At 39.5% G+C, this 23,730-nt stretch overlaps 1 protein-coding gene across 1 annotated transcript in view; it reads left to right on the top strand.

Moving 5' to 3' along the window:
• The window catches only part of MAPK12 (mitogen-activated protein kinase 12), a 181,449-nt gene that overhangs the window by 134,928 nt on the left and 22,791 nt on the right, over positions 1-23,730 (top strand). Inside the window, exons 5-7 of the mRNA XM_082257092.1 lie at positions 12,214-12,243; positions 13,108-13,155; positions 15,167-15,281. Of these exons, the coding sequence (XP_082113218.1) occupies positions 12,214-12,243; positions 13,108-13,155; positions 15,167-15,281 (193 nt within the window). The remainder of the gene's footprint in view (positions 1-12,213; positions 12,244-13,107; positions 13,156-15,166; positions 15,282-23,730) is intronic.

The raw sequence follows: 23,730 nt of genomic DNA, 5'->3' as shown, positions 1-23,730 counted from the left end.
CTGCCATGTTCCAGCTGCAAAACTGGGTGGTAATGCCACATGACAAAGCCTGAGGGGCCAGAATCGGCCCCCGGGCCTTGTTTGCCACATGTGTTTTAAACTGTTGCCTGTGTTTGTAATTTAGTGATCATTACATGAAATTAGTGATGCACTGAAATTTTGGTCGCCGAAAATTATCGGCTGAAAATGGGGTTTTCTGCAGCGTTGTGGCGGAAGAAAAAAAAGTGGCGATAATGGGCGATTTTACCTTGCTTATGGTGTGTGTTTCATTGGTCATATGACTCAAAAAATGCATCTAAAATGCAACACTGGATTTTTGATGCGTTCTTGTTGCATTTTCAATGCATTTCAATGGGAAGGTGAGTTTTTGGTGTATTGTTTGCCAAATATGCACCAAAAATGCAGCAAGCAGGATTTTTAACAGCACTTCAAAAGGTGCCGATAATGACAAACAATAAATTCATATTCATTTAATTTCATGATCTTAATTAAAAAGTCAAATAATACAATTGTTTATAAAAATATATATATTTTTTTAAAAACATCAATTTTGGTTTTGGCCAAGTACATCCCGAATCTAGTGCAATGGAGAGTCCGTGTTTTGCCAGCATTTTTGTTACTGTTTGTTTGGGAAATAAATTCTTCTGTCTATTCGATGTGTAAAATATTATTATTATTTTTTTTTTTTTTTTACTATGCATTATGTGCCATTAGTATGTGTCTTGTGTGCCCGGTATTTTGGAGATCAAGATTTGGTGATCTTCATGATACAACACTGCTACAATTAGGTCTAATACTGCTTGGTCCATAAAAAGTTTATCATCTGAAATATAAAGTATCTGTGCAATTACTTGTTCTTACCATATAAGATTTATTTAGTTATTTACATGGAATTCTGTAGTTCTAGCATACTCAATACCAAGTTTTGGCTCATGGTTTTCAGTTTCAGGATATGTGTGACATTCCTGTGCATGGTTTTGGCTTGTTGAAAATTCCTAGTTCTACCAATTCACAGCCGGTTCCAAGTCCTGTTCCCACATGCAGCATTCTGTATAGAGACATTTTGAAGCTGCCTATCTCATCAAGTCTGAAGTGCAGCAATTGTATTCATTTTTATTGCTGCTGAAATTGAAAGCGAGTATACATTCCCTTGATCCAGAAACAAATCAGTGCTTCCACACCACCATACCGGCCGGCATCTGCTTGTACATAATGATTGACATCAATACATTGGAGGAATAAACCTTTTTCAAATCCTATGATGTCCAGCAGTAATTAGGAGAAATGCTAGAGGCCAACATTTTATGCCATTCTGTTGAAAATGAATAAGGTTCAAATAATGATTAGGTGACGTATTATCAACAGCCACCTGAAAGAAGCCATGTGATCTAATGGGGTTAATTAACTAAAGGCGAATAGACTGCACGCTTTTCAAGTGCAGTTGTGCAAGAGCTTAGTAAATGAGGGGAAGTTCTGCTTGTGATTGGGTATTCTTTGCAAAGCAGAGATGTATAGTAACTAAGTAGAACTACTTCACTACTGTACTTAAGCACCGAAAGGCGGTATCTGTACTTTCCTAGAGTAGAATTTTTTTCTCCTACTTTTACTTCACTACATTTTTTCAATGATTTCAATACTTCTACTCCGATATTTTTTTTTGTGTTGCTTAGTTACTCATTACAATTATAAAAATGACCACTGCCAGAACAGTAGATGGCAGGTTTCATGAAGCTCAAAACATGTGTATTATCAGCGCATACGAAACTAAAAGCTACTGTATGTATAAATAAAAGCTGCATTTGAAATAATAAAAAACAATATGATGTTCAAACTTGTGACTTCTTTCTTTAATAACTATATAACACAGTACTTGTACTTTTACTTTCAGTACTTGAGTAGAATTTTTTTTTCTCAAAACTACTGGTACTTTTAAGCCTCATACACACGTACTGATCGTCGGCTGAACGATCGGCCGTCTTTTGTCCAGGGCTGTCGTGTCTGTTGAAAACTGCAAAAGACTGCACGCAAATTTTGTCGGCCAACAACAGCCGACTGCATAAGTGATGTCATGTAATGGTTAACTTTCCTTGTCTTTCTTCTTTTCTGAGCATGCCCAGTCTTGCTAATCTGCTGTCTGTCGGCCAAAATCTGTACTGACTGGCGAACAATCGCCCGTTCTGGTGTTGGCCAACAAAAATTTTAATGCCTGCACGACAGATTCTGTTCGGCCGAAAATGCGCTGTCTGCTGTCGGAAGCATCATACTAACAAGCCTACAATCGGCCGATCGGTCGTCGGCCAAATATTTACGGCCGACAATCGGTACATGTGTACGGGGCATTACTTTCAGTACTTGAGTAGCAAAATTTTAAAAAAAACTACTTGCAATACTTAAGTACAAAAAATGTTGAATACTTTAGTACTTCTACTCAAGTCACTTTTTGATCGAGCACTTCCACTTCTACTCAAGTATGGGTTTCGAGTACTTTATACAACTCTGTTGCAAAGTGAAGCTTTATCTCATTTATTAAGCTCTAGAGCAACTGTGCTTTCAGTATATTTGCTTTTAGTAAATCAACTCCAATAACACACATTCCTACAAAAGCTGTATTTCAAAGAATATATCAAGCTTTGAAATGTTCCTAACAGATGCAAAACGAATCTAAAAACCCTAAAACATGCCTGTAATTGAAACAAAACTCAATTATCCAAACATATCGCAAGAATGTATTTCCGTAAGTCTAGGGTATATATTTTGGCAAGGTCCCACAGATCCAATTAGTCTATCTTCTTCTTCTGAGACGTGTTGGTGAAGGTTTTTCTTAAAGCGGTAGTAAACTGCAAATTAATGTCATAATGTGAATAGCACATTATGAAAGACTTACCTGAAAACAAAGCCCTCCAGCGGCATGCTGTCACCGCTGACAGGGTTTCCATCCTTACCCGGTCTTCCTTCTGGGTTTGCAGGCAGATGCCGTTTGAGTGGCTGAGCCACTATGATAAAAACTCCTGCACATGCGCATGGGAGTCACGGCCGCGGCACGGCTCTCTCAAGGGACAGCACACCGAACTTTGAGAGCGTACTGCACATGCCCGGTGGCTGCTAAAGTAAATATCTGAATAGACAATGCACGTTTGGGAGATATTTACTGTACCTACAGGGAAGTCTTATAGGCTTCCCTGTAGGTATCAAATTTTATAAACCTGGCTTTACTTCCAATTTAAGGACTAAGTATTGCCAGAGACCTGCACTTATTAATTGGTGAACTACCACAGAGATTGGACATGCTTTGATGTTTGTCCCCATCTTGGCTTATGTTAAAGTACAGTACTGTGCAAACGTTTTAGGCAGGTGTAAAAAGAAAAAAAAAAAAAATACTGTAAATACGGCTTTCAGAAATAGAAGTGTTAAAAAGAGTTTAAAGATAATTTTTATTCATTTATTTTTTTAAATAACAAACATGTCTATACTTACCTGCTCTGTGCAATGGAATTTCACAGAGCAGCTGTGAAGCTCCTCTTCTTGGGTCCCCCGCTGGCTCGTCTGGCCCCTACTCTGTCCAGTGCCTCCATAGGAAGTCGCTTCCCATGGGAGCACTCGTGCGTGCTTGCACCCGTGCCCTGCTGCTGCATCCATTGACACAGACAGCTGGACTTGGCCCCGCCCTGCTCACTCGTCACTGGCTTTGATTGACAGCAAAGCCAGCGAGACCCAGAAGTGAAGGGAGAGGAGAGCTGCAGACGTGCACAGCGCTGGATTCATTCAAAACTCAGGTAAGCAAAAGGGTAGGGGGGGTTGGGAGGGGATGCTGATGCCTGAACATTTTTTACCTTAATGCAGGGAATTCATTAGGGTAAAAAATGTTTAGGCTTTAGAACCATTTTAATCGTTTTTTTTTTTTTTATGGATTTAAGAGGACGTAAACTGCTTCCTTTTTTTTTTTTTTTCTGACCTGCAAAGTATTATATGCATCACATCCTAGCACATGATGTGAAACGTACCTGCAAACAAAGCCCTCGTCACCGCTGGAGCCCGCATCCATCGCCACCCATCTTCCTTCGGGGTCTGCTTACTCCGGCTGTATGACTGGTGACTGGCCAGAGCTGCCGGTCACGGTACAGGGCTCTGAAGAAACGGCACGGGTGGCCGTTCCTTCAAAGCGCATGCGCTGATGACATCCTTGCCTGCGTAAATATCCCCTAAATGATGCATGTTTAGGAGATATTTACAGTACCTATAGGCAAGCCTTATTATAGGCTTACTTGTATGTACAAACAATCGATGGAAGTTTACTTCCACTTTAACAAAATGGAAATTAAATTTACAGAAGAAAAAATACAAATCAAATCAAGATTTTGTGTGACCACCCTTGGCCTTCAAAACAGCATAAATTTTGTTATACTTGCACACAGTTTTTGAAGGAACTCGGCAAGTAGGTTGTTCCAAACATCTTGGAGAACTAACTCCAGTTATGTGGACATAAGCTGCCTCAAATCCTTCTATCTCTTTTTATGTAATTCTAGACACTCAATGATGTTGATCTCAGGGCTCTGTGGGGGCCAAACCATCATTTCCATGACTCAATATTGTACTTTACACTAAAGAGAGTTCTTCATGACATTGGCTGAATGTTTGGGTATATTTTATGCTGCAGATTAAATGTGGGGCCAATCAAACGCCTCCATGATAGTATGGCATGATGAATAAGTATCTGCCTGTATTTCTCAGCATTGAGGACAACCTTGACCCTGACTAAATCTTCAACTCCATTTACAGAAATGCAGCCCCAAACTTGAAAGGAACTTCACCATGCTTCATTCTTTCCTGCAGCCACTCATTATTGTACCACTCTTCAGTCCTTTGGAAAACAAACTGCCTGTTTCTACAGCAAGATATTTCATATTTTTACTCAACAGTCCAGTGTAGCCACTGACATTTTTTCTGCACCCCAGTTCCTATGTGTACGTGCATAGTTGAATCGCTTAGCCTTGTTTCTATGTCGGAGGTATGGCTTTTTGGCCACAATTCTTACATGAAGACAACTTCTGGCCAAACTTCTCTGGACAGTAGATGAATGTCATCTTCAGAAGTTGATCAGAAATAAGCATATGGCTTTCATCTGCTGCAATAAGTTTCCTTGGCCGACCACTGCATCTGCTGTCCTCAACGTTGCCCTCCAGGCAGATACTTCTCCATCATGCCATACCATCAGGGAGGCGTGTGACTAGCCCCAAATTTATTCTGCAACAGGACAACAACCCCAAACATACAGCCAATGTCATTAGGAACTACAGAAAAAAGAACAAGGAGTCCTGGAAGTCATGGTTCCCCCCCCCCAGGAAGTGACCAGAACACTGCATTCTGGTAAGATGCTAATACAAAAATCAATCAGCGCAGACATGATGTAAAATTAAATAAAATATTGCAGCTGAACACAAAAGATAAATCACTGCTATCTCATAAAATATTCCATAAACAATAAAGTGCAGCGCAAGATAAAAAGACAGCAAGATCCCAATTCAATTCGGGTTGTGCAGGAAATAAGGAAACAACTCAGTCCCCTCCACCAGTGAATACACCACGCTCACCTGAAAATGAAATAAATAGCGCTTTCCCCAAGGGGTTAATCACCAGGCACACTCCTCAGTAACCACTGATCAGGCAAGGGATTCTATTAGCTGCTCAAATCCGGACTCATCAATGTGCATACCATATATAAAAGAGAGAGATACTCTAAGTGCTCTCTGTAACACACTTCATTTTTAAACATAAAAGAAGGTATTGCACTTACATACAGATTGAAATAAAAGCATATTAGAGCATAGTGTTCTCTTCATGTCACCGTGCCTCTAGACCGGAGAGACACGGTGCCGATGCATACAGCACAGCTTCAAGATGCAGCTGATCCGAAGGATGGCGGCGGGTGACGAGTGGCTCCACCTCCCGTACGCGTATCGTCCAATAGGGGACTTCATCAGCGGGGTTGAAGTTTGGCTGTCACCCACTTCCTTAAATAGCACCAGATAATCCTAGTAACGAGCACTGCTGAGACTGAGATGGCGATGGGAGACACTGCAGTCTCAGCAGTGCTCGTTACAATGATTATCTGGTGCTATTTAAGGAAGTGGGTGACAGCCAAACTTCACCCCCGCTGGAGAATAAAATGGCGGTCATTGCAATATTGCAAAAAATACTGATTTAAACTTGTAAACAAAAAGTGTCAAAAATAGGCTTAGTGATAAAGTGGTTAATATATTAAATTTTAACTTTTGGGTTTACTGAAGATGTGGTGCATGCTCTGTGATGATGAAACTGAAATGAAAGATTTTCAGGTTTAGTTCACATTGGTGCAATGGAAGACATCGCATGTGATTCGCACTGCTGTGCAAATCGCATACGTTGTCTTTGCGATGCGAATTCAGCCATACAGATTGTATGGCTGAATTTGCATTGCATTCGGACTAAAGTTGTGCAGGACCCTTTTTCTGGTCTGCACCAGAATTGGAACGCATGGGTGTTTACACCCACGCAATACAATTTCTGTCCTAATTGACAACACTGCGATATGCGAACAGATCTGGGGATGTCATTAACTTTTTATTGACACTTATAGCGGTTCGCATATGGCAGTGAATTTGCAGGGTTTCCCACATAGCACCAATGTGAACTGAGCCTTACTATGACAAGCCTTTCAAAAGAAGCAAGATGTAGATGACTTCAATGTAACCGCTTGCATTTATAAGCTAGAGCTGACATAAAGCTGTATTTTTTAATACATTGTTTATTTTCATGTGATTACATAGCTGGATATCTCTCTAGTCTGTTTTGGAAGCTATGAAGTCACCGTCAGGAAGACACTTGTGTGAACTGGGCAGTTAATAAGCCTTGAAGTCCTGTCCTCAAATACTCCATCTGTTCATAGCAGTACATGATGTGTCCTGCTTCTGTTACTGTCTATGACCTTATGTTGTGTCCACATGCCATAGTCATTTTTTTATAACATCCTATTGTTCATTTGGCTGTGACTACGATATAATAGTCATATCAAAGAAAATGCATTATTTTTGAAAACTAGACTAATATGTTAATACATTTAGATAACATTTTTTTTAATATTTACAACATTTTACAGGTTTGGGGTTTTATAGTTCAGAGTGTCCTGTATGGGGAACACCATATTCTTGCCATTACCCAGTTTAGTATATTTTACAGTTACTTCTTGTGGTGACAGTAAGAGGGTAGAACTTGCTGTTTGCCTGAGCAACCCAACGATAAACAGCAAGAGTATGCATTAGTTGTGGTATTTGTGGTAGTTTTTGCTCCATGAGTGAGAGTGAAAGTATTCAAGCACATAAATGGTATTCTTGTGGTTAAAGCTGTCAGGCAACTGCTATTTTGCAGGGGAGGCTTATATGAAATACATACTTGTAATCGTTCAATTTAAAAATGCATTTTATTATTATAAATGAATACGTATTTGCGTTATTTGCTCTGATGTATATATTTCTGGAGTACGACAACCGAAAGCAGCAATTCTTACAGTTATTGGGTTAAAAACATAATAGTATAATGTGGGGTGCGCTAAACAACAATATATATGTGAATAAAATTAACATATATCAAAACTTAGAATATACAAAGCATTCGTGCAAATCAATATGTGCAAAACCACAAAAGTTCATAAATGTCCATAAATAGATGGTGCAGGTGAGTAGAAAACTGTATTCAAATTCAAATACGTGTATCCACCACCGAGTGAAATTCTTCCTTACCAAACGGAAATAGATAAGGTGCAATATATATTCATGTGCTGAACAAAATCCAATCTCCTTTGTGAGCAAAACAAACACCTCGTGCAAATCACCTAGAATTAGCCTCTTACCAGATGGTAATAGGTATACACTTATTCAGTGAAACCACAGCCTCGCTTCCTCTTTAAAATCCTGGAGTTAGACGCAGCAGCCACACTGACATTCCTCCTCCACTAGATGGCAATCAGTTGCGCTTGTGTCAGCAAGAAACACTGTTTGCTCCTTCCTTTCAGACTCACAGATCCACCTTTCAGCAGACAGCAGCATGGCTCCTGACAGGTGGATCTGTGAGTCTGAAAGGAAGGAGCAAACCGTGTTTCTTGCTGACACAAGCGCAACTGATTGCCATCTAGTGGAGGAGGAATGTCAGTGTTGCTGCTGCGTCTAACTCCAGGATTTTAAAGAGGAAGCGAGGCTGTGGTTTCACTGAATAAGTGTATACCTATTACCATCTGGTAAGAGGTTAATTCTAGGTGATTTGCACGAGGTGTTTGTTTTGCTCACAAGGAGATTGGATTTTGTTCACAAGGAGATTGGATTTTGTTCAGCACATGAATATATATTGCACCTTATCTATTTCCGTTTGGTAAGGAAGAATTTCACTCAGTGGTGGATACACGTATTATTTGAATTTGAATACAGTTTTCTACTCACCTGCACCATCTATTTATGGACATTTATGAACTTTTGTGGTTTTGCACATATTGATTTGCACGAATACTTTGTATATTCTAAGTTTTGATATATGTTAATTTTATTCACATGTATATTGTTGTTTAGCGCACCCCACATTATACAATTTGTTTATATTCACTAAGCACTGAATACAGGGAGCAGCTTCAACACACTATCAGCGCACCCATCCCCCCTTAGCACATTAAAAACATAATAGAACAGTTGAACTTGTGAACCTTAAGCCTTGTACACATGGGCCGAATGTCGATGGCATCAGCCAGGTCAGTAGTCATGACCAAAAAAGGTCTGCCGATCGTCGCCTTTAGCCAATTGCTGAGAGCACTGACTGGTGTGTTCTGGCAGGGGGCAGTCCCCCTGTCAGAACACAATGGCACACAAGGGGAGATTGCTGTACTAACATTGCATAGTTGGTACAGCAGCACCTCCTGAACTGTCAGGGGTTTTTTTTTCGTTTAGCGCTGTTAGTTTGATTGATTGAAAATAAAAAAAAAACTAGTAACATGTACCAGGCTTTAGAAAATAATCACAGGTAAGATCTACATTTTATAGTTTGAGTATGGAAGGGTAAAAATCCATGTTTTTCTTTGCGGTTTCTGCACTACTGGGGAGGTCTCTTTTTACTTCCTCTCCTAGAGATGCAAAAGAAAGTGATTGGAAATGTCTCCAAAATGAGTGGAATTCCCTTCTAAAGCTGGGTATACACTAGTTGAATACTAGGTACTGAAAATTTTCTTATGAAATTCTACTAAAGTATACCCAACTTTAGAGTTATCATAGGAACAGGAGTCCCCATTGTTCTGATGACAACTCAAAAAATGTTAATTTCCCCTACTTTCTCTTTTGGTTATATTTTGTTACCTTCAAACAGCAAAAACACCAATTGTGAATGCAGAGACAGAGAATGGAAAGGGCTAAGGCATAAATATAAAGACTTTTTATAGGTGATGACCGACCATTTTCTGTTGTTGTCCCTCCCCTATTAGAATAGGGCCCCTATCACACATACGTTTCATCAGTTTAGTCAAAGAAAAACCGGGTGAAATTTACGTCAGTTTTTTATCCGTTTTTACATCCGTTTTATACAACTGAAAGCTAGAGTCCTTAACCACTCGAATCCTGGAGCCATTGTTTCATGCAAAACAGGCCGTTTTTTCCTTTTTTAAATCAGTTTTTGGTCTGATCCGTTTGTTTAATGGAAGAATAGGGCATTGTTCTGTTCCAAATAAAAGATTTTGACGGAAGTGGATGTAAACTGATGTAAACGGATCATCTGTTTACATCACTTTTTGGAAAGCGATGCATTGATTTATTTTTTTTATCTGTCAATGGATGAATGAAAAACAAACGGTCTGCATGTGTGCCTTATGCCCCTTTCACGCATGCTGACCTTTTATCTGTTTTTCATCCATCGGTTGATAGATGAAAAATGGAAATCAATGCATCTTTATGGAAAAAACAGATGATCATCCATTTACATCTGTTCACATCTACTTCTGTCAACATCCTCAAAGCCCTATTTCTCTTTAAAAAAAAAAAAAAAAGGATTGGACGCAGAATGGATGTAAATGGACAAACATTCAGTTTTTGCATTAAAAATGGCTCAGGGACTCGTGTTTAAGGACTCTAGCTGGTGACAGATGTAAAAAACGGATGAAAAACTGATACCTCTTCCATTTGTTTCTTTGAAAAAACGTGACTGACCTGATTAAACAAAGGATGCACACGTGTGAAAGGGGCCTTAGGATGCCAGCACCAAGTTGAGAAAATCCCAGGAGTCAGGCATATTTCTGAATGCTTAGAAAGTGCCTAAAGTCTGTCTTCATGTGTATTTGCCTATAACCAAGAACGCTGTAGTAAATTATATGCCCCCAAAGGAGCACCATAACATCTTTGACTTTTCTTTGTGATCGAGTGTTGGAATAAGACAGTATCGAAGGTTTCCATTCACATAAATGGAAGCTTACTAGCTCTACCTTACATGGTGTAGGCCTCTGTTATCTGAGCATGTCTGCTCACGTTGTGTGTGTTTTTTTTTTTTAATGTTACTTAAAGTAAAACTATAGAGTAAGTGAGGGTTATAACACCTGTCAGATATTTTTTTTCGCCATCTGTGTCCCATTGTGGAGAGTTCCCTTCATTTCCTTTCCCATAGCCTTTCCCATAGCCAAGCAGGAAGGGAGCGGAAATCCCTGCAAATTATGGGAATTCCTTGGGGACCCCTAGGTCACCGGAACTAGTGTCCCCCGTTGGAAGATTTCCCCTCTTACTTTTCTGGGGACAACCCAAAATTTGGGATTTTCTTTTACTTTCACTTTCACTTTACAAATGGTAAACAGGATAAATAGAGAGGATGAATCTCCTCAATGGGGGAACAGACAGCAATAAAAACTGACTTTTAATCCCTCTACACTCTATCCAAAAACTAAAAAAGTTTTGCCTTTAGTTATACTTTAAAAACTTCCTGCAAACCAAGGTACCTGTACCTCAGCTTGCAGAAGTAGTTGTACCGGGATGCTGCCTGCAGCTGCAGGCATCAACCTGGTACCGTTTTTTTAGAGCTGGTGGTCGGCTTTCAAGAGATAACAGCCGATGCGGCTCATCGGCCGCTATCCCAGCAAGCGTGAGGGGACGTCCCCCTTCCCCGCCGCCTTACGCAGCTCTGCCCGGGTCTCCCGTCCCACCAGGAGACCCGAGCAACCAGCCGGAACGTCCACGGGCTGGTTGGAATCCAGAAGAAAGCTGATTCAGCTTCGGTCGGGTCTCTGATCATGTAACCCGGAAGTGAGGTCACAACGCCACTTCCGGTTTACTCGGCTGCCAATGACGCCAATTTAAAAAAAATAAAAAAAATCAGTATTCAAAATTGCTGATTTTGGCATTTTGAATACTTTAAAGTGCAGTGGAGGAGTGGAGGGACCTCCAATCCCGCCATACCTGTCACTGTCTATTACTGTCACAAGGGATGTTTACATTCCTTGTGACAGCAATGAAAGTGATCATTTCTTTTTTTTTTTTTTTTTTTTCAAAAACTGTGTTAAAAAAAAAAAAATGAAACAAAATAAATAGAAAAAAACATTTTTTAAAGTGTTCCTGTGAGCTCACGCACGAAAGAAAACGCATACGTAAGTCGCGTCCGCAAATGAAAACAGTGTTTAAACCACACGTGAGGTATCGCTGCAAAAGTCGGAGCGGGAGCAATAATTCCAGAAAAGGACTTCCTCTGTAACACTAAACTGGCAAGGATTAAAACATTTTAAAGCGTCGCCTAGGGAGATTTGTAAGTATGGTAGTTTGTCGCCATTCCACGAGTGTACGTTTATTTTGAACCGTAACATGTTGGGTATCTATTTACTCGGTGTGACATCATCTTTCACAATTTACAAGAAAATTGAGCTAACTATACCGTTTCATTTTTTTAAAATGCAGTGAAATGTATTTTTTCCCAAAAAATTAAGTTTCAAAGAATGCTGCGCAAATACCGCGTGACAAAAAATATTGCAACGACTGCCATTTTATTCTCTAGAGTCTTTGCTAAAAAAAATATATATAATGTTTGGGGGGTCGAAGTAATTTTCTAGCAAAAAATACTGATTTTAACTTTGTAAACAACATGTGTCAGAAATAGGCTTGGTCCCTACGGGGGTAATCTATTACGTATTACAGATACATAGTAATAACTTCTCACTTTTTTACCTTTTCATTTCAGTACATCCATTCAGCTGGTATCATCCATAGGGTAAGTAAACATTTTCTAGTTTACTGTTTTTACTTATGGTAAATTATTATGGGGCAGGCCTGTAGCTTCTTGTTTCAGGCCTTCCATCCCTATGCAGTTGATTTGCATCCCCAGTAGGATATGATTCACTGTCTTACAGTAATGATCCCTTTGTGCTTCTTTAGGAAGGCAAGCCCAGAATAAGCTTGACTTGATTCAGTTCTTAATAGTCTTTTCCTTTACACACTATACTCTTTGTTGTGGGAGGATGTCACCTCAAGCGACTGCTTAGCACCAGCTCAGCCTTGGTAACTTTTTAATTGCTTTAATTGTATGTTCTGAATCCAAAGCCAAATGGGTTTTGGAACAGTTTCCCTGACATTAATTCTTACACTTGAGTTCCACAGAGGGATAGCAATGCTATTAATTCCCTGTATAAATGTCTTTTAACTGATAACAAGGTAACCTAGTTTCAAGTTAAAATAGATGTCCAGGGAAGGTATGAGCTTAATCTTCGTATATACAGGGTCAGTTTCTAATCTGGTTGAGGGCACGCCGTAAGTGTTTTTAATTCAGTATTACTATTAAAGAACCCCTCTGAGTACAGTCATACCTAAATAGCCCAAAACATAATCTTCTTATAATTTTAGAAGACCAGCATGTGACAGCTGCATTGGACTTTTTATTTTTCCTCATTGGAACCTGCTATTACTGGTTGGTCCCATATGGCATGATTGTCAGAGGGGAAGCCTAATCAGGTTTGCTTGCAGAAATCATGGCCACTACTAGATATAAATGTCAACTGGTCGTTTCAGTGGCCCACCTTGCACAAAATTATTAGTGACTAACTTAACAAATATATTTGTGTTGTGTTTTCATCTGCAGGACCTAAAGCCTGGAAATCTGGCTGTGAATGAAGATTGTGAGTTAAAGGTATGGAAACAGACTTTTCTTGGTCATTTAGCAAAGTGGATCTTGCTAAAATAATGTTCTTATAATCAATAATAATTTATTTTACAATTAAATCTGCCCCTCATCTCATAAACGTTCAACTTTTCCAAATCTGATGGTAAATTCTTTCACTTGTGGCCTTAATAGGATTAGCTGATCTGACAAAACTGACTCTCCCTGTGAGCTGCTATTGTGTCTCTTAAATACCAATTCTAACGTTGGCCTCAGAAATGGCAATTGTCAGGAAATCAAACGCAAAAAGCAACCTACAACCAACAGTTTTTTTAACCCTGTTAAATAGTCTAAAGTGTTGATTGTAGCTTTCCTTAATCTATTTAGTTGTTCTTGTAATTGAAGCTGGTTAAAAGTAATTGAAATTGTCTGGCCATGCATAAGGCTGCATGAGGGCTCAGAACTTTTCCCAGAATGACACCGCTCCAGCCTTTAAAACCTCATCCACACAGCCTGACATTGTAATTGTGGCTTGATGCCCTGTTGGAAGAGCGAATGTTTGAATTTGGTAAAATAGCTTTGAAAGATCCTGTATTGCAGTTTTATGTTGCCTTTGTAAAGATACTATCATGATATTCTTTGAATTCTAGATGAAAGCCTGAAAGGACAGGGAGAAAAGTGTCTGCATTTTCATTTTCATTAAAGGAGAAGTTTTGAAGTGTTAAAAAAATAAACACATATGCACCTCTGTGATGCAGCATTGGTGTGATGCTGCATCTGTCCCCTGCTGGCTCTAAGCCGAGGGGGTTACATGACCCCTGATCACTTATTTCTCGGGTTAGCTCTGAACAGAGAGTAGTGACTGTCAGTCGCTGTTCTCTAATCTACACCTCCAGCACTTACTGGTGCGCCAGGCAGGAGAGGGGTCAGGCGCAGTTGACTTTGCCTGTCACCCGAGCTCTGAGAGCCGGAGCCAGCTGTCAGTCAGGCAGCTGGGTGGATCCCGACAATTTTGGAGCCTAGAGTGGTTCTGTGGCATTAGCCAATCGTCTGATTCTGGGTCACAGGAGTGCAAAAGTATGTGCACTCCTGTAACCCAGAAGAAAAGTATGGCCAAAAAAGGGTTGGCCTTATTTAACGTTCTCTTCACTGTGCAGGTTTGATACTAAAAAAATCTGGGACTTCTGCTGCATAGGATCATATTTATTTTAATCTGATAACTCAAATAATTAGAAATGATTGTAGTCTGATATTGCGGACTTCTCCTCTTGATAATTTTAGTTCACTGGCTGTCTTACTGATGCTTTGGCTTCAGTTTTTACACTGACCTGGAACAAGTATAGAGTCTGACACTCATTCAGAGCATACTGTGCATGTTCCTGGACTTTGACTATACACAGCCCACCAAATCGCATTTTTAGGAGATCAGTATTTTACATCCTCCATGTCTGTCATGACGGGTGTACTCTAAAAAGAACATTTTATTGTTTTTATTAAAATGTGTTGTGTAATAGCAAGCATATGCTAATGGTGTATGCCATTTGCTGGAGCATTGTTCAATTTTCATTCAGCCAGATTATATAGCTCATGCTATCCTACCAGCCTGCTGAAAGAGAGTAGAGGATTGCATATACAGAAGCTGCACATTATCTTTTATCTGCCCTCCTCTCCCTAGGTCCAGTCACAGAAGTTCTGTATTTTTTGTTATTACAACACATTTTATTAAAAACAAATCCTGGAGTTCTTCTTTAAGGTATGTAATAATCATAGAGCTGGGGGAGAACTTGGGTTAGGATTCCTGCTTATACAGTAGTGTAAAGCATTTGTATTTGTTTTATGTATGTAACAATGTGTGAAAAATGTGTATAGCCCCAGGGTATATTGTCGGTTTTCGAAGCTAGTGAAAATATAGATAAGCTGATTAGCTTACTTCTTGTACATGTCCTGCGTCACTGTTCTCTTCTTGTTTTAAGCTAATGCTTCCTCCTACACTAAACTGTTGGCGGAAGTCCTGATAATTATTACTCACATATGTTCACAGATCCTGGATTTTGGACTGGCAAGGCATACAGACAGTGAAATGACAGGTTATGTGGTGACCAGATGGTACAGAGCCCCAGAGGTGATTCTCAATTGGATGCATTATACACAGACAGGTAAGGTGTTTGGGCTAGCGTTAGTACAGTAACCCGTCGTACTGTATGAATTTTTTTTTATGTCTAAACAAGCCTTTTATAGATAATTTATTCATGAAACCACTTTACTAACTGGATTAAAACATGTTTGGTCATTTTTTTAGTATCAGTACCTTGGCAGTAAATTAGTTTGCTGTTCTGAAGCCAGGCATAAATGGTCTACATGTACTGTAGATCAACTGAACAACAATGAGATATTTTGGGAATCTGAGCTCCTTTTTCTAGCGTGTTTTCTTGACTAAATATCTGTTAGAGTTCATTAAAGCTACTTCATTGATTGAGTTCCTGTTGGTGCCCTTGCCCCTACTGAGGGTTTTCTAGAGTCTCACTACTCCAGTTGCAACAGAGGAGGGGGGCCAGTCTTCCTCCTTTTATTAATTTTAGTAAAATAAAGGAAAAGTCAATGAGACTGTTAATGGCTGCAACAGACGAGAAGACCAGGGAATATTGAGAAAACTCACCAATGGATAAAAGCTGGTGTGTGATTCATCCAGCTTGGGTGGAGTGACTGTGTAATCCAGGGTTCAGTTTACTAAGCTAAGCAACATTAGGTAGGCAGCATAGACCTTGGGATTTACAAATCTCATCAAACAAGCATTTCAAAAAATAGTTGTTTATTTGCAGAGCTGTAAAATGCTGGTATTCTAGTAAAAATGGCAGCAGCAACAGTAGTAGTAACCAATAAATATAAAGTTTGAAAGTTGCCAGTAGCAGTTCCCAGTAATAGATAATCACAATCATGCCAAGCAGGAAAACACAGGCTCAGTAATAACAAACCATAGTCATAGTGTGTTTTTGTATTTATTATGAATTTCTTATATAGTCCACCTTTCAGACATTAATTTGCATGACAATAGGGACAGTTTTGAGTTTTACTGGTCAATACTGGGCGCAATAGACTGTCCTTGTTAAACGGAAAGTATGCTTGGTTTTGTACAAACTTTGATGATCAGTATTAAAATGCAATGTAAACAAATATTTTACTGCATAGTAAATGTAAATTATTACGGATGAACATTTTGTATTCTGTCCAAACAGCAAGGTGTTTTTTTGGGCACTCTTTCAGATGTTTTCAATTTTCATTCTCCAAAAGCTGTAAACTAGCACAATTTTGAATTTTAAACACACACAACACACACGTCAGAGCAGTGACTCCCATTCTGTATCCAATTACATACAAAAATAAGAAAAAACTGTAATTTTGCCTGCGCATGACCAGATAATGGAAGTCAGTAGAGCTTTGCCTCATTTACTCATCTAAAGTGGGGTACACACAGGCCGAATGACGGGAGACAACAGCTGGTTAAAAAAAAATGGCGGACATTCGGCCTGTGTGTATGTCGGTCTGTCCGAAATAAGCTGGCTTCTGTCGGATGTGCATGCTGATAAACCAGGATCCGACCGACTTCCGATCAGCGCTCCCAGCCAATGGCAGAGAACGCTGATTGGAGTGTTCTAGCGGGGGGGCCACCCCCCTGTCAGAACACAACAGCTCAGCATGGGAGATCGCTGAAATAACCTCGTTGAAATAACCTTGCATGGTTAGTACAGCAGCTCCAACCTGAGTGGACGGGTTGAAGGAAAAAAAAAAACTTAGTGTGTACCCGGCTTAAGGGAAAATTCACTTGCAAAATGAAAGCCTATTTTATTTTCCTTTAGTAAATCAACCACAGAGTGCCTGAAAGACAACAATCACTTCTGTGGTTATCTCTTTACAGAAAATCCATAGAACTATGGTAATTCTTGTCTTGTATTAAAGGTTTGTTTGTAAGATTAGAAGTGTGGGCACATGTTAGAGATGTTAAATATCAGTTATACATGCCCTTCTATCTCTGAACCCCCCCTCCCCCCAAACCACATGTACCAAAAAACAAATTATTTTCTTGTTGACCAAGCCCCTGCCAATCATCCCCTGAGCCACCTCCTGACTGCCACATGGCTCCTATTTTCCCCATACCTACCTTACCCTGACCAACTGCACATCATTGTCACGGAGATACCCAACTGGAGTTGTTAGAACTGTATCTGGTATTAATATGGATGCTAGTCATTCACTTGTTTACAGATGTTGGAGCTATTCTGAGACATTTATACCTCATCTGTAGCACTGTAAAGTATGTATACTCTGTACCCTTCCATTTTAAACCATAAACTATTTGGAAATAAAACCTATAAACTAAAAAGAAAACAAAATGCAACTAAAATGAACCCAAAACATTTTTTGTCTTTAAGTAAATCATTTGCATAAAAGGCATTGGGGAGAGGACTTTCTCAGGGAGTCTGTGACAGTCATACAAGTTTGACCCCTCTTTTCTATTCCTATATTACACTTGAAGCTCACATTTTCTCTGTTGGTTTTTTACAGTTTATAAATATTCCATTCATATACTAAATCCCCTGCTTTTTTCAACCTTGACTTTTTTTTCTCATAAAATGTTCCAATTTACAGAATGCAAATGACATAGACCAGTAAGGCCCAAGTGCTGATACAGTCATGTTTGACCCAGTATATTTTGCCTGTGATTTCATCAACTGATCTTCAGCAATACTGGGCATTCTTGTTGGCATGTTTGTTGACTTGTACTATCAGTACCCAGAACATGGAAGGGGGTCCAGAGCCTTGATAGTGCATTGTGTCTCTGATACTCATTTACATGCTGAGCTTTGCACCGATCCACCATTATTGCTAGCCTATATATAATATATTGGTGTACCTTACTAAGAATTTATTCTGCCCAGCCTGTCCAGGGAGGATCAATGCTTACTCCAAAAAACCTGTTTAATATATGCACAATTTCCCCATGTTTTATCAATTTAAACACGCCGCAAGTGCAGAAAAATAACTATTGACTGAACTGTTGAATAACTCAGTGTTTCTCAACTCCGGTCCTCAGGGCACACTAACAGGCCAGATTTTAAGTATTACCTTGGGGAGATGCAGACTAGAATACTGCAATCACTGAGCAGCAAATTATATCACCTGTGATGCATTTGTTTTCTTGCAAACCTGGCCTGTTATTGTGCCCTGAGGACCGGAGTTGAGAAACACTGGAATAACTGACAGAAATATACTGTGTTCCTACCTTCCTCTTTGACATGACAAGACAGCTTTAAATTTCTAAGCACAAGGTGTCAGCCCTGCCTACTTAATATCAAAAGGATTAGAACGAACACAGACCTCTCTTCTTCTCCTTCCCACTTCTCATCTCCAACACCCCTCCCAGTGCAAAGGCAGAGATCATAGGGACTAACCAGCTTACAAGATTTCTGAATAAATCAATAGGGTTTTGATTTTTGTTTTTTTGCACTTCCAGAACAGATATATAAAAACAATATAAGAAAACCCTTTCAGAGGTATATTTACCAGACACAAGGGAGTAGATGAGAAAAATTCATTGTTATGTTTTACATGTATTTTTAAGGGTTTAGGAAACAATGACTGCCCTATCTGCATTTTGGTGTTAGTGCAGGGCTGTAAGAAAAAATCGTTGCTCTCAAGGGCTTCATCTTGCTAAAGGCAAGCCAGGCCAGTAATAGCCTCCTTTTAGCATGATCAAAGATATGCTATTATGTGATAGAAATGATGCAGAGGAACAGAGTGTATACTGATAAAAACAGCTGGTAGGAGGGAATCAAGAAATGCCTAATCATGGTTGCCATTAAAGTATATTTAAGCTCAAGAACAAAAATGTAATATATTGCAGCTTACCAATCCTTAGATGTGGTAGCTGCATCTGTTTTCTTTTTTAGTCTCTTCTTCTGTTTTTTCTGGTGGCCCAGATAATAATTTCCTAACAAAAAATAAGAAAATAACATGCTCAAAACAAAAGTCTGTATCAAAATTAAATCCAGCGAAGGGGAAATGGAGTGTATGAAATTGTCTAAATCTGATATATGTCTTGAGATCAATGATATTGTGCAGAAATCGTGCTATTCCATTAATGTAGTCCCCACCTGAGCCATCACCATTGTACCAAATGCACTCTTACCAGACTGAAATGATTCCACTATAGAGCCTGATTCGCCTGTTTATAAATACTTCTACCGGGAGCATTCAGTTTACACCCATTGGTTCCAAAAAGTCAGGCTGGCTTTCTCCCTAAGATTAGTAAGGACAATGGTGACCATATGTATAATCAAATATTCACATGGAATCAAAGAAAGGAAAGCCACATAGAGTAAATCGGCTAAAAAAAAATGTAATATAAGCACATGATACATATTCTACTCGCATGATAAAAAAGGTTAAGCATATAAAAAGTCACAATTTTAAGTTATACAGCAAAGGTTCCAACTCCAAAGAAGCGTGGCAGTGTCGCGTGCGTAGGTTCCGCCCAACGCGCGTTTTTATCTCATAGGACATCCTCTGGGGCATGACTTATTGGGACCAATGTGTGTGAACTGAATGCTCCCAGTGGAAGTATTTAGAACATGTGACTCAGGCTCTGGTAGTGGGTACATTTAGGTCTGGAAAGAGTGTGTTTATTACAATGGTGATGGCTCACCGGGTGGCTACTATAATAAAGTAGCAACTCTGCACAATATCAGTAATGTTTACCTCAAGACATACATTGGCTTTGGACTATTTCATATACTCTACCTTTGCTAGATTCCATTTTGATATGGACTTTTGTTTCTAGCAAATAACACATTTCCTGTCCATGGGTGGCTACGCTCACTCCTCCACTATGGAGGGGCAGTTTAGCCACCCTTGTACAGCAGCATTTTCAATGTGTGGAGAGGGTAACATTGGATTAACTATTAGATTAGATGGACTTTACTTAAGTGACTAATAAATTAAAGTGGATCATGGATGCTTGCCTATTCTCCAATTGTCCAACGCCCGAGTCAAGTGGTAGCAGCTTCTTCCGGGTGCTGGTCTTTAGCCATCTTGATTAGCCAATGCGGGATGACGTCACTCCCACACGTTTGGGAGGGCACTCGTCCTGGCACATTGCCAATGCTAGGTCCTTGCACTGCATATTTCATTAACTTCTCTTCTCAGAGAAGAGCAGTCTAAATGTCGACAAACAGGCTCTCCTCTGAGTTTTATATACGGTGAAGAGCTGCCATATGTAATGGCCCTCTACATCGTGTTTTAATAAAAGTACACTTGCATATCCAATCATGTGCAGAAAAAAAGGGAAAATTTGCATAAGTGGATGTTCAGAATGAAAACCGCGTCACCTTATTTACGAAGCTTGATAGATGAACAACCTGTACTTCTTTAGTAAATCAACCCCATGATATTCAAATGGAAATTTATAAGAGATTTTGATGGCTGAAAGAGTTTTCAAAGTTTTTAGTAACACTTAAAACTTCACACGCGTTAAAAGAAATCAAAACATTTGAACTGAATTTTTAATAAGCTGCTACCAAGGGTTTGTTTGACTAAAACAATGCACTTCACTTCTTTTGACACAGTTCTATGTGTGTTAAACTAGAAACTAAATATAATAGTAGTAATTAATGTTCCTCTTTGCAGTTTGCTTGTGTCAGGAGAAATTTGTTTTAAAGAAATAATAGTTGCTGAATAGAGTGATGACTAACAACTCCCAGCATGTGTGCTGAATAAAGACAATATAAAGGTATAGCAGCATAATGGTAAACGAATGCATTGATGGAAATTTCGTTTAATAAATACGGTGAACAAATGCTCAGAGCATTCTATAAGGCAGCACAGTTACATGAATAGGGGCGCTACGGTAACTATATAGAACTGGGGTTGTGCTGAGTGTAATATAGATGAAATTTTCTGTTGCCTATTATATAATCTTGACAACATAAACAACAGGTGGGCCGCCACTTTAAAACATTATTCAGGTATGTGATGTGAATTCCTACATAAATATGCATTGGTGTATGGTTCCTCACTTCCCGCCGTGACATACACAGTATGTCTGTTGCTACTGTAACCGTGTTCTATGCCCTCGGCACAACTCCTGCCGCAGCTGCATTATTATCTCTATTATACATGTGCTCACAATAACTCAATTTTTGAAGAACACGCCTACAAACACTTCTATTTCACTCCCACAACAAGTGATTTTTTTTTTTTTTTCATTTATTGAAATGTAGCAAAATAGTCTTTTATCTGTGCGCAGGAATAAAACACAAAAAATCCAATGCCCCTTGTTGTGTTCTCTGAAAACAGCAATACACAGAACATAACACAATCAATGTAGGTATGCTGATGAAAATACTGCAGCGCCTGTAATGTTGCTGGTGACACAGTATATAAAATGTGATTCTTAAACATTTAAAACAAACAAGTTTTTTTATTTGCACGATTTGCATCGTGACTGTGTATCACCTCAGGCTTATCACTTCAGTGGGCTTATGTAAGGGTTTATTATCACTTCAATCATGGTTGTAGCTTAAATCTGTATCAGCTGCACCAGATTTTGAACGCTCCACGTTTAGTAAATCAGCCCCAATGTGTTAAATTTACTGTTCTTCAGCGATGGTTAAAGTACCTTTTGGCTAAAAAAAAAAAAAAGTACCTTTTAGGCCTCCTTCAAACCATTTACATGCAGGCACTGGATTCCAGTGGAAATAAAGTGTGGATTATTGTGGCTGGAATGACCGGGGCATGCGAATAGCAGGGGACACTCTATTTGAACTGGTCTATTTGAACTGGCTGACAGTGTTCACCACTGTTTTCATGTAGCCGCACACAGTGTTACCGGTGGTTAGGGAAAGATGTCAAAGCGTGGGCACTGCTAACTGCATCCAGGCTCGGATATCCATCCTTTTTTTTTTTTTCACTGGTTTTATTGGAAATATTCACAGTAAACATAGGCAAGTGTACATTTGTAAAATGGAACGTCAATTTTATTGAAGATTCAAACAAAAAAGGATGTAAATAAGAACAGCACATACATCATCACATGACGTACGCAGGCAAAGTAATGGAACACAGGACAAACAGAACCTGACTCATTACAGGGTCCTAATTGCATCATCTAATTTTAAATGCAAGGAGAAAAACCGATATAAAACCATAGGCTGTGCAAGAACCCATCTGCAAGCACAAACCTCAAGCTAGTATAAACCTATTTGGACAATGTAGTGTATACCCTTTCAGTCACCCAGCAAATCTAAGAAAGTTTAAGATATAATGTGGTGGCCATGTAGCCCCGTGTGCCCAAAAAAATCAAGGTCCAGGATTTGTCTCTTCTTTAAATGGGGGTCTGAAATCAAATATTGCATAGAGTCACTAGTGTCCAGAGTATCAAGCCATGGGCCCCATACCTTTAAAAAAAAACTTTCAAGGACATCCCCTTGCCTCGTATGTTAATTTATAAAGTGCCAGGGCTTGATTGTTTAGCTTCTTCCACAGGCCAAGATGCAGAACCTCAGTACCAGTCCAGTTTGAAGCACAATTTTTTTCCTTGCATAGTAAAACAACAAGCAAAGAAAGTGTTTGGTTACAGCTGAGACCTACAGCTCCTCAAATATACCAGGAGGACACCACTTGGGACAGCGTACACAGGGGAGATCAAATGTGTGCTGTAAATGCTTTAACTTGTGACCAGGAGGGGCGAATCCCATTACAGCTCCAAACTATATGTAGGAAACCCCCCTCTCACATTTACATTTATGACAAGTAGGAGTGGGCTTCTTACCCATATAAAGCAGACCTGATGGTGTATAGTATACCATATGAAAATAGCGTAGCTGGCCAAGTCTGTCCCTGGCCAATTTAACTGTACTAGAGCGTGAGTTGAATTATTCCTGCCAATTTTCTGCTGCAAGATCTGGAATGTCCCCCAACCATCTATTTTGTAATAGGTACTACATAAGTAGTGATATTGACTGCCTATCCATAAGTAGGGTATAATAAGAGGAGGTGAGGCCTGTGTGATCAGAACAAAAAAGGGCACGTTCAAACCTGGAATTACTAACGCATACGCTACGCAGGCCAAATTGGGCTTTCGCTGCGTGGCAAAACTGTGTATAATAGAATGACCACTGTAGCGAAAATCTCCAATTTACAACAAAGCTACCCAAAAGACTTGACTGCGCCATCCTCATATAGTTGGTGTAAATATCATAATCCCCATCTTGCCTACTGCACCTGGGGGTGAAAGGAAATGGGGTAATCTCAGATTGTCAGAGGGGTTGGTTAGGGGAGCAAAGGTGTTTGTCTTCCTCCAACGTATTCAAACACTGGGTATAAATACGAAGAGACATTAAGGATGGTAGTACCCTCAGTCACTGGCAAAGAGCGTCTGTATAAAATGTTGGATAGAGTTTTATACAAAGAAACTATTGCAGCCTCTGTGGTAGTAGCGGCATTATTAAGTTGTAGAAACATCCACCAATGTACATAAATGAGTTGGACTGCAAAGTAATAGATGAGGAGGTTAGTAAGTGCCAAGCCCTGTTAGTAGGCTATTGTAGGGTG

The sequence above is a fragment of the Pelophylax lessonae genome (assembly GCF_965119305.1).
Source record: "Pelophylax lessonae genome assembly, chromosome: 4".
NCBI lineage: Eukaryota > Metazoa > Chordata > Amphibia > Anura > Ranidae > Pelophylax > Pelophylax lessonae.
This window is presented reverse-complemented; position numbering and strand designations above follow the sequence as displayed.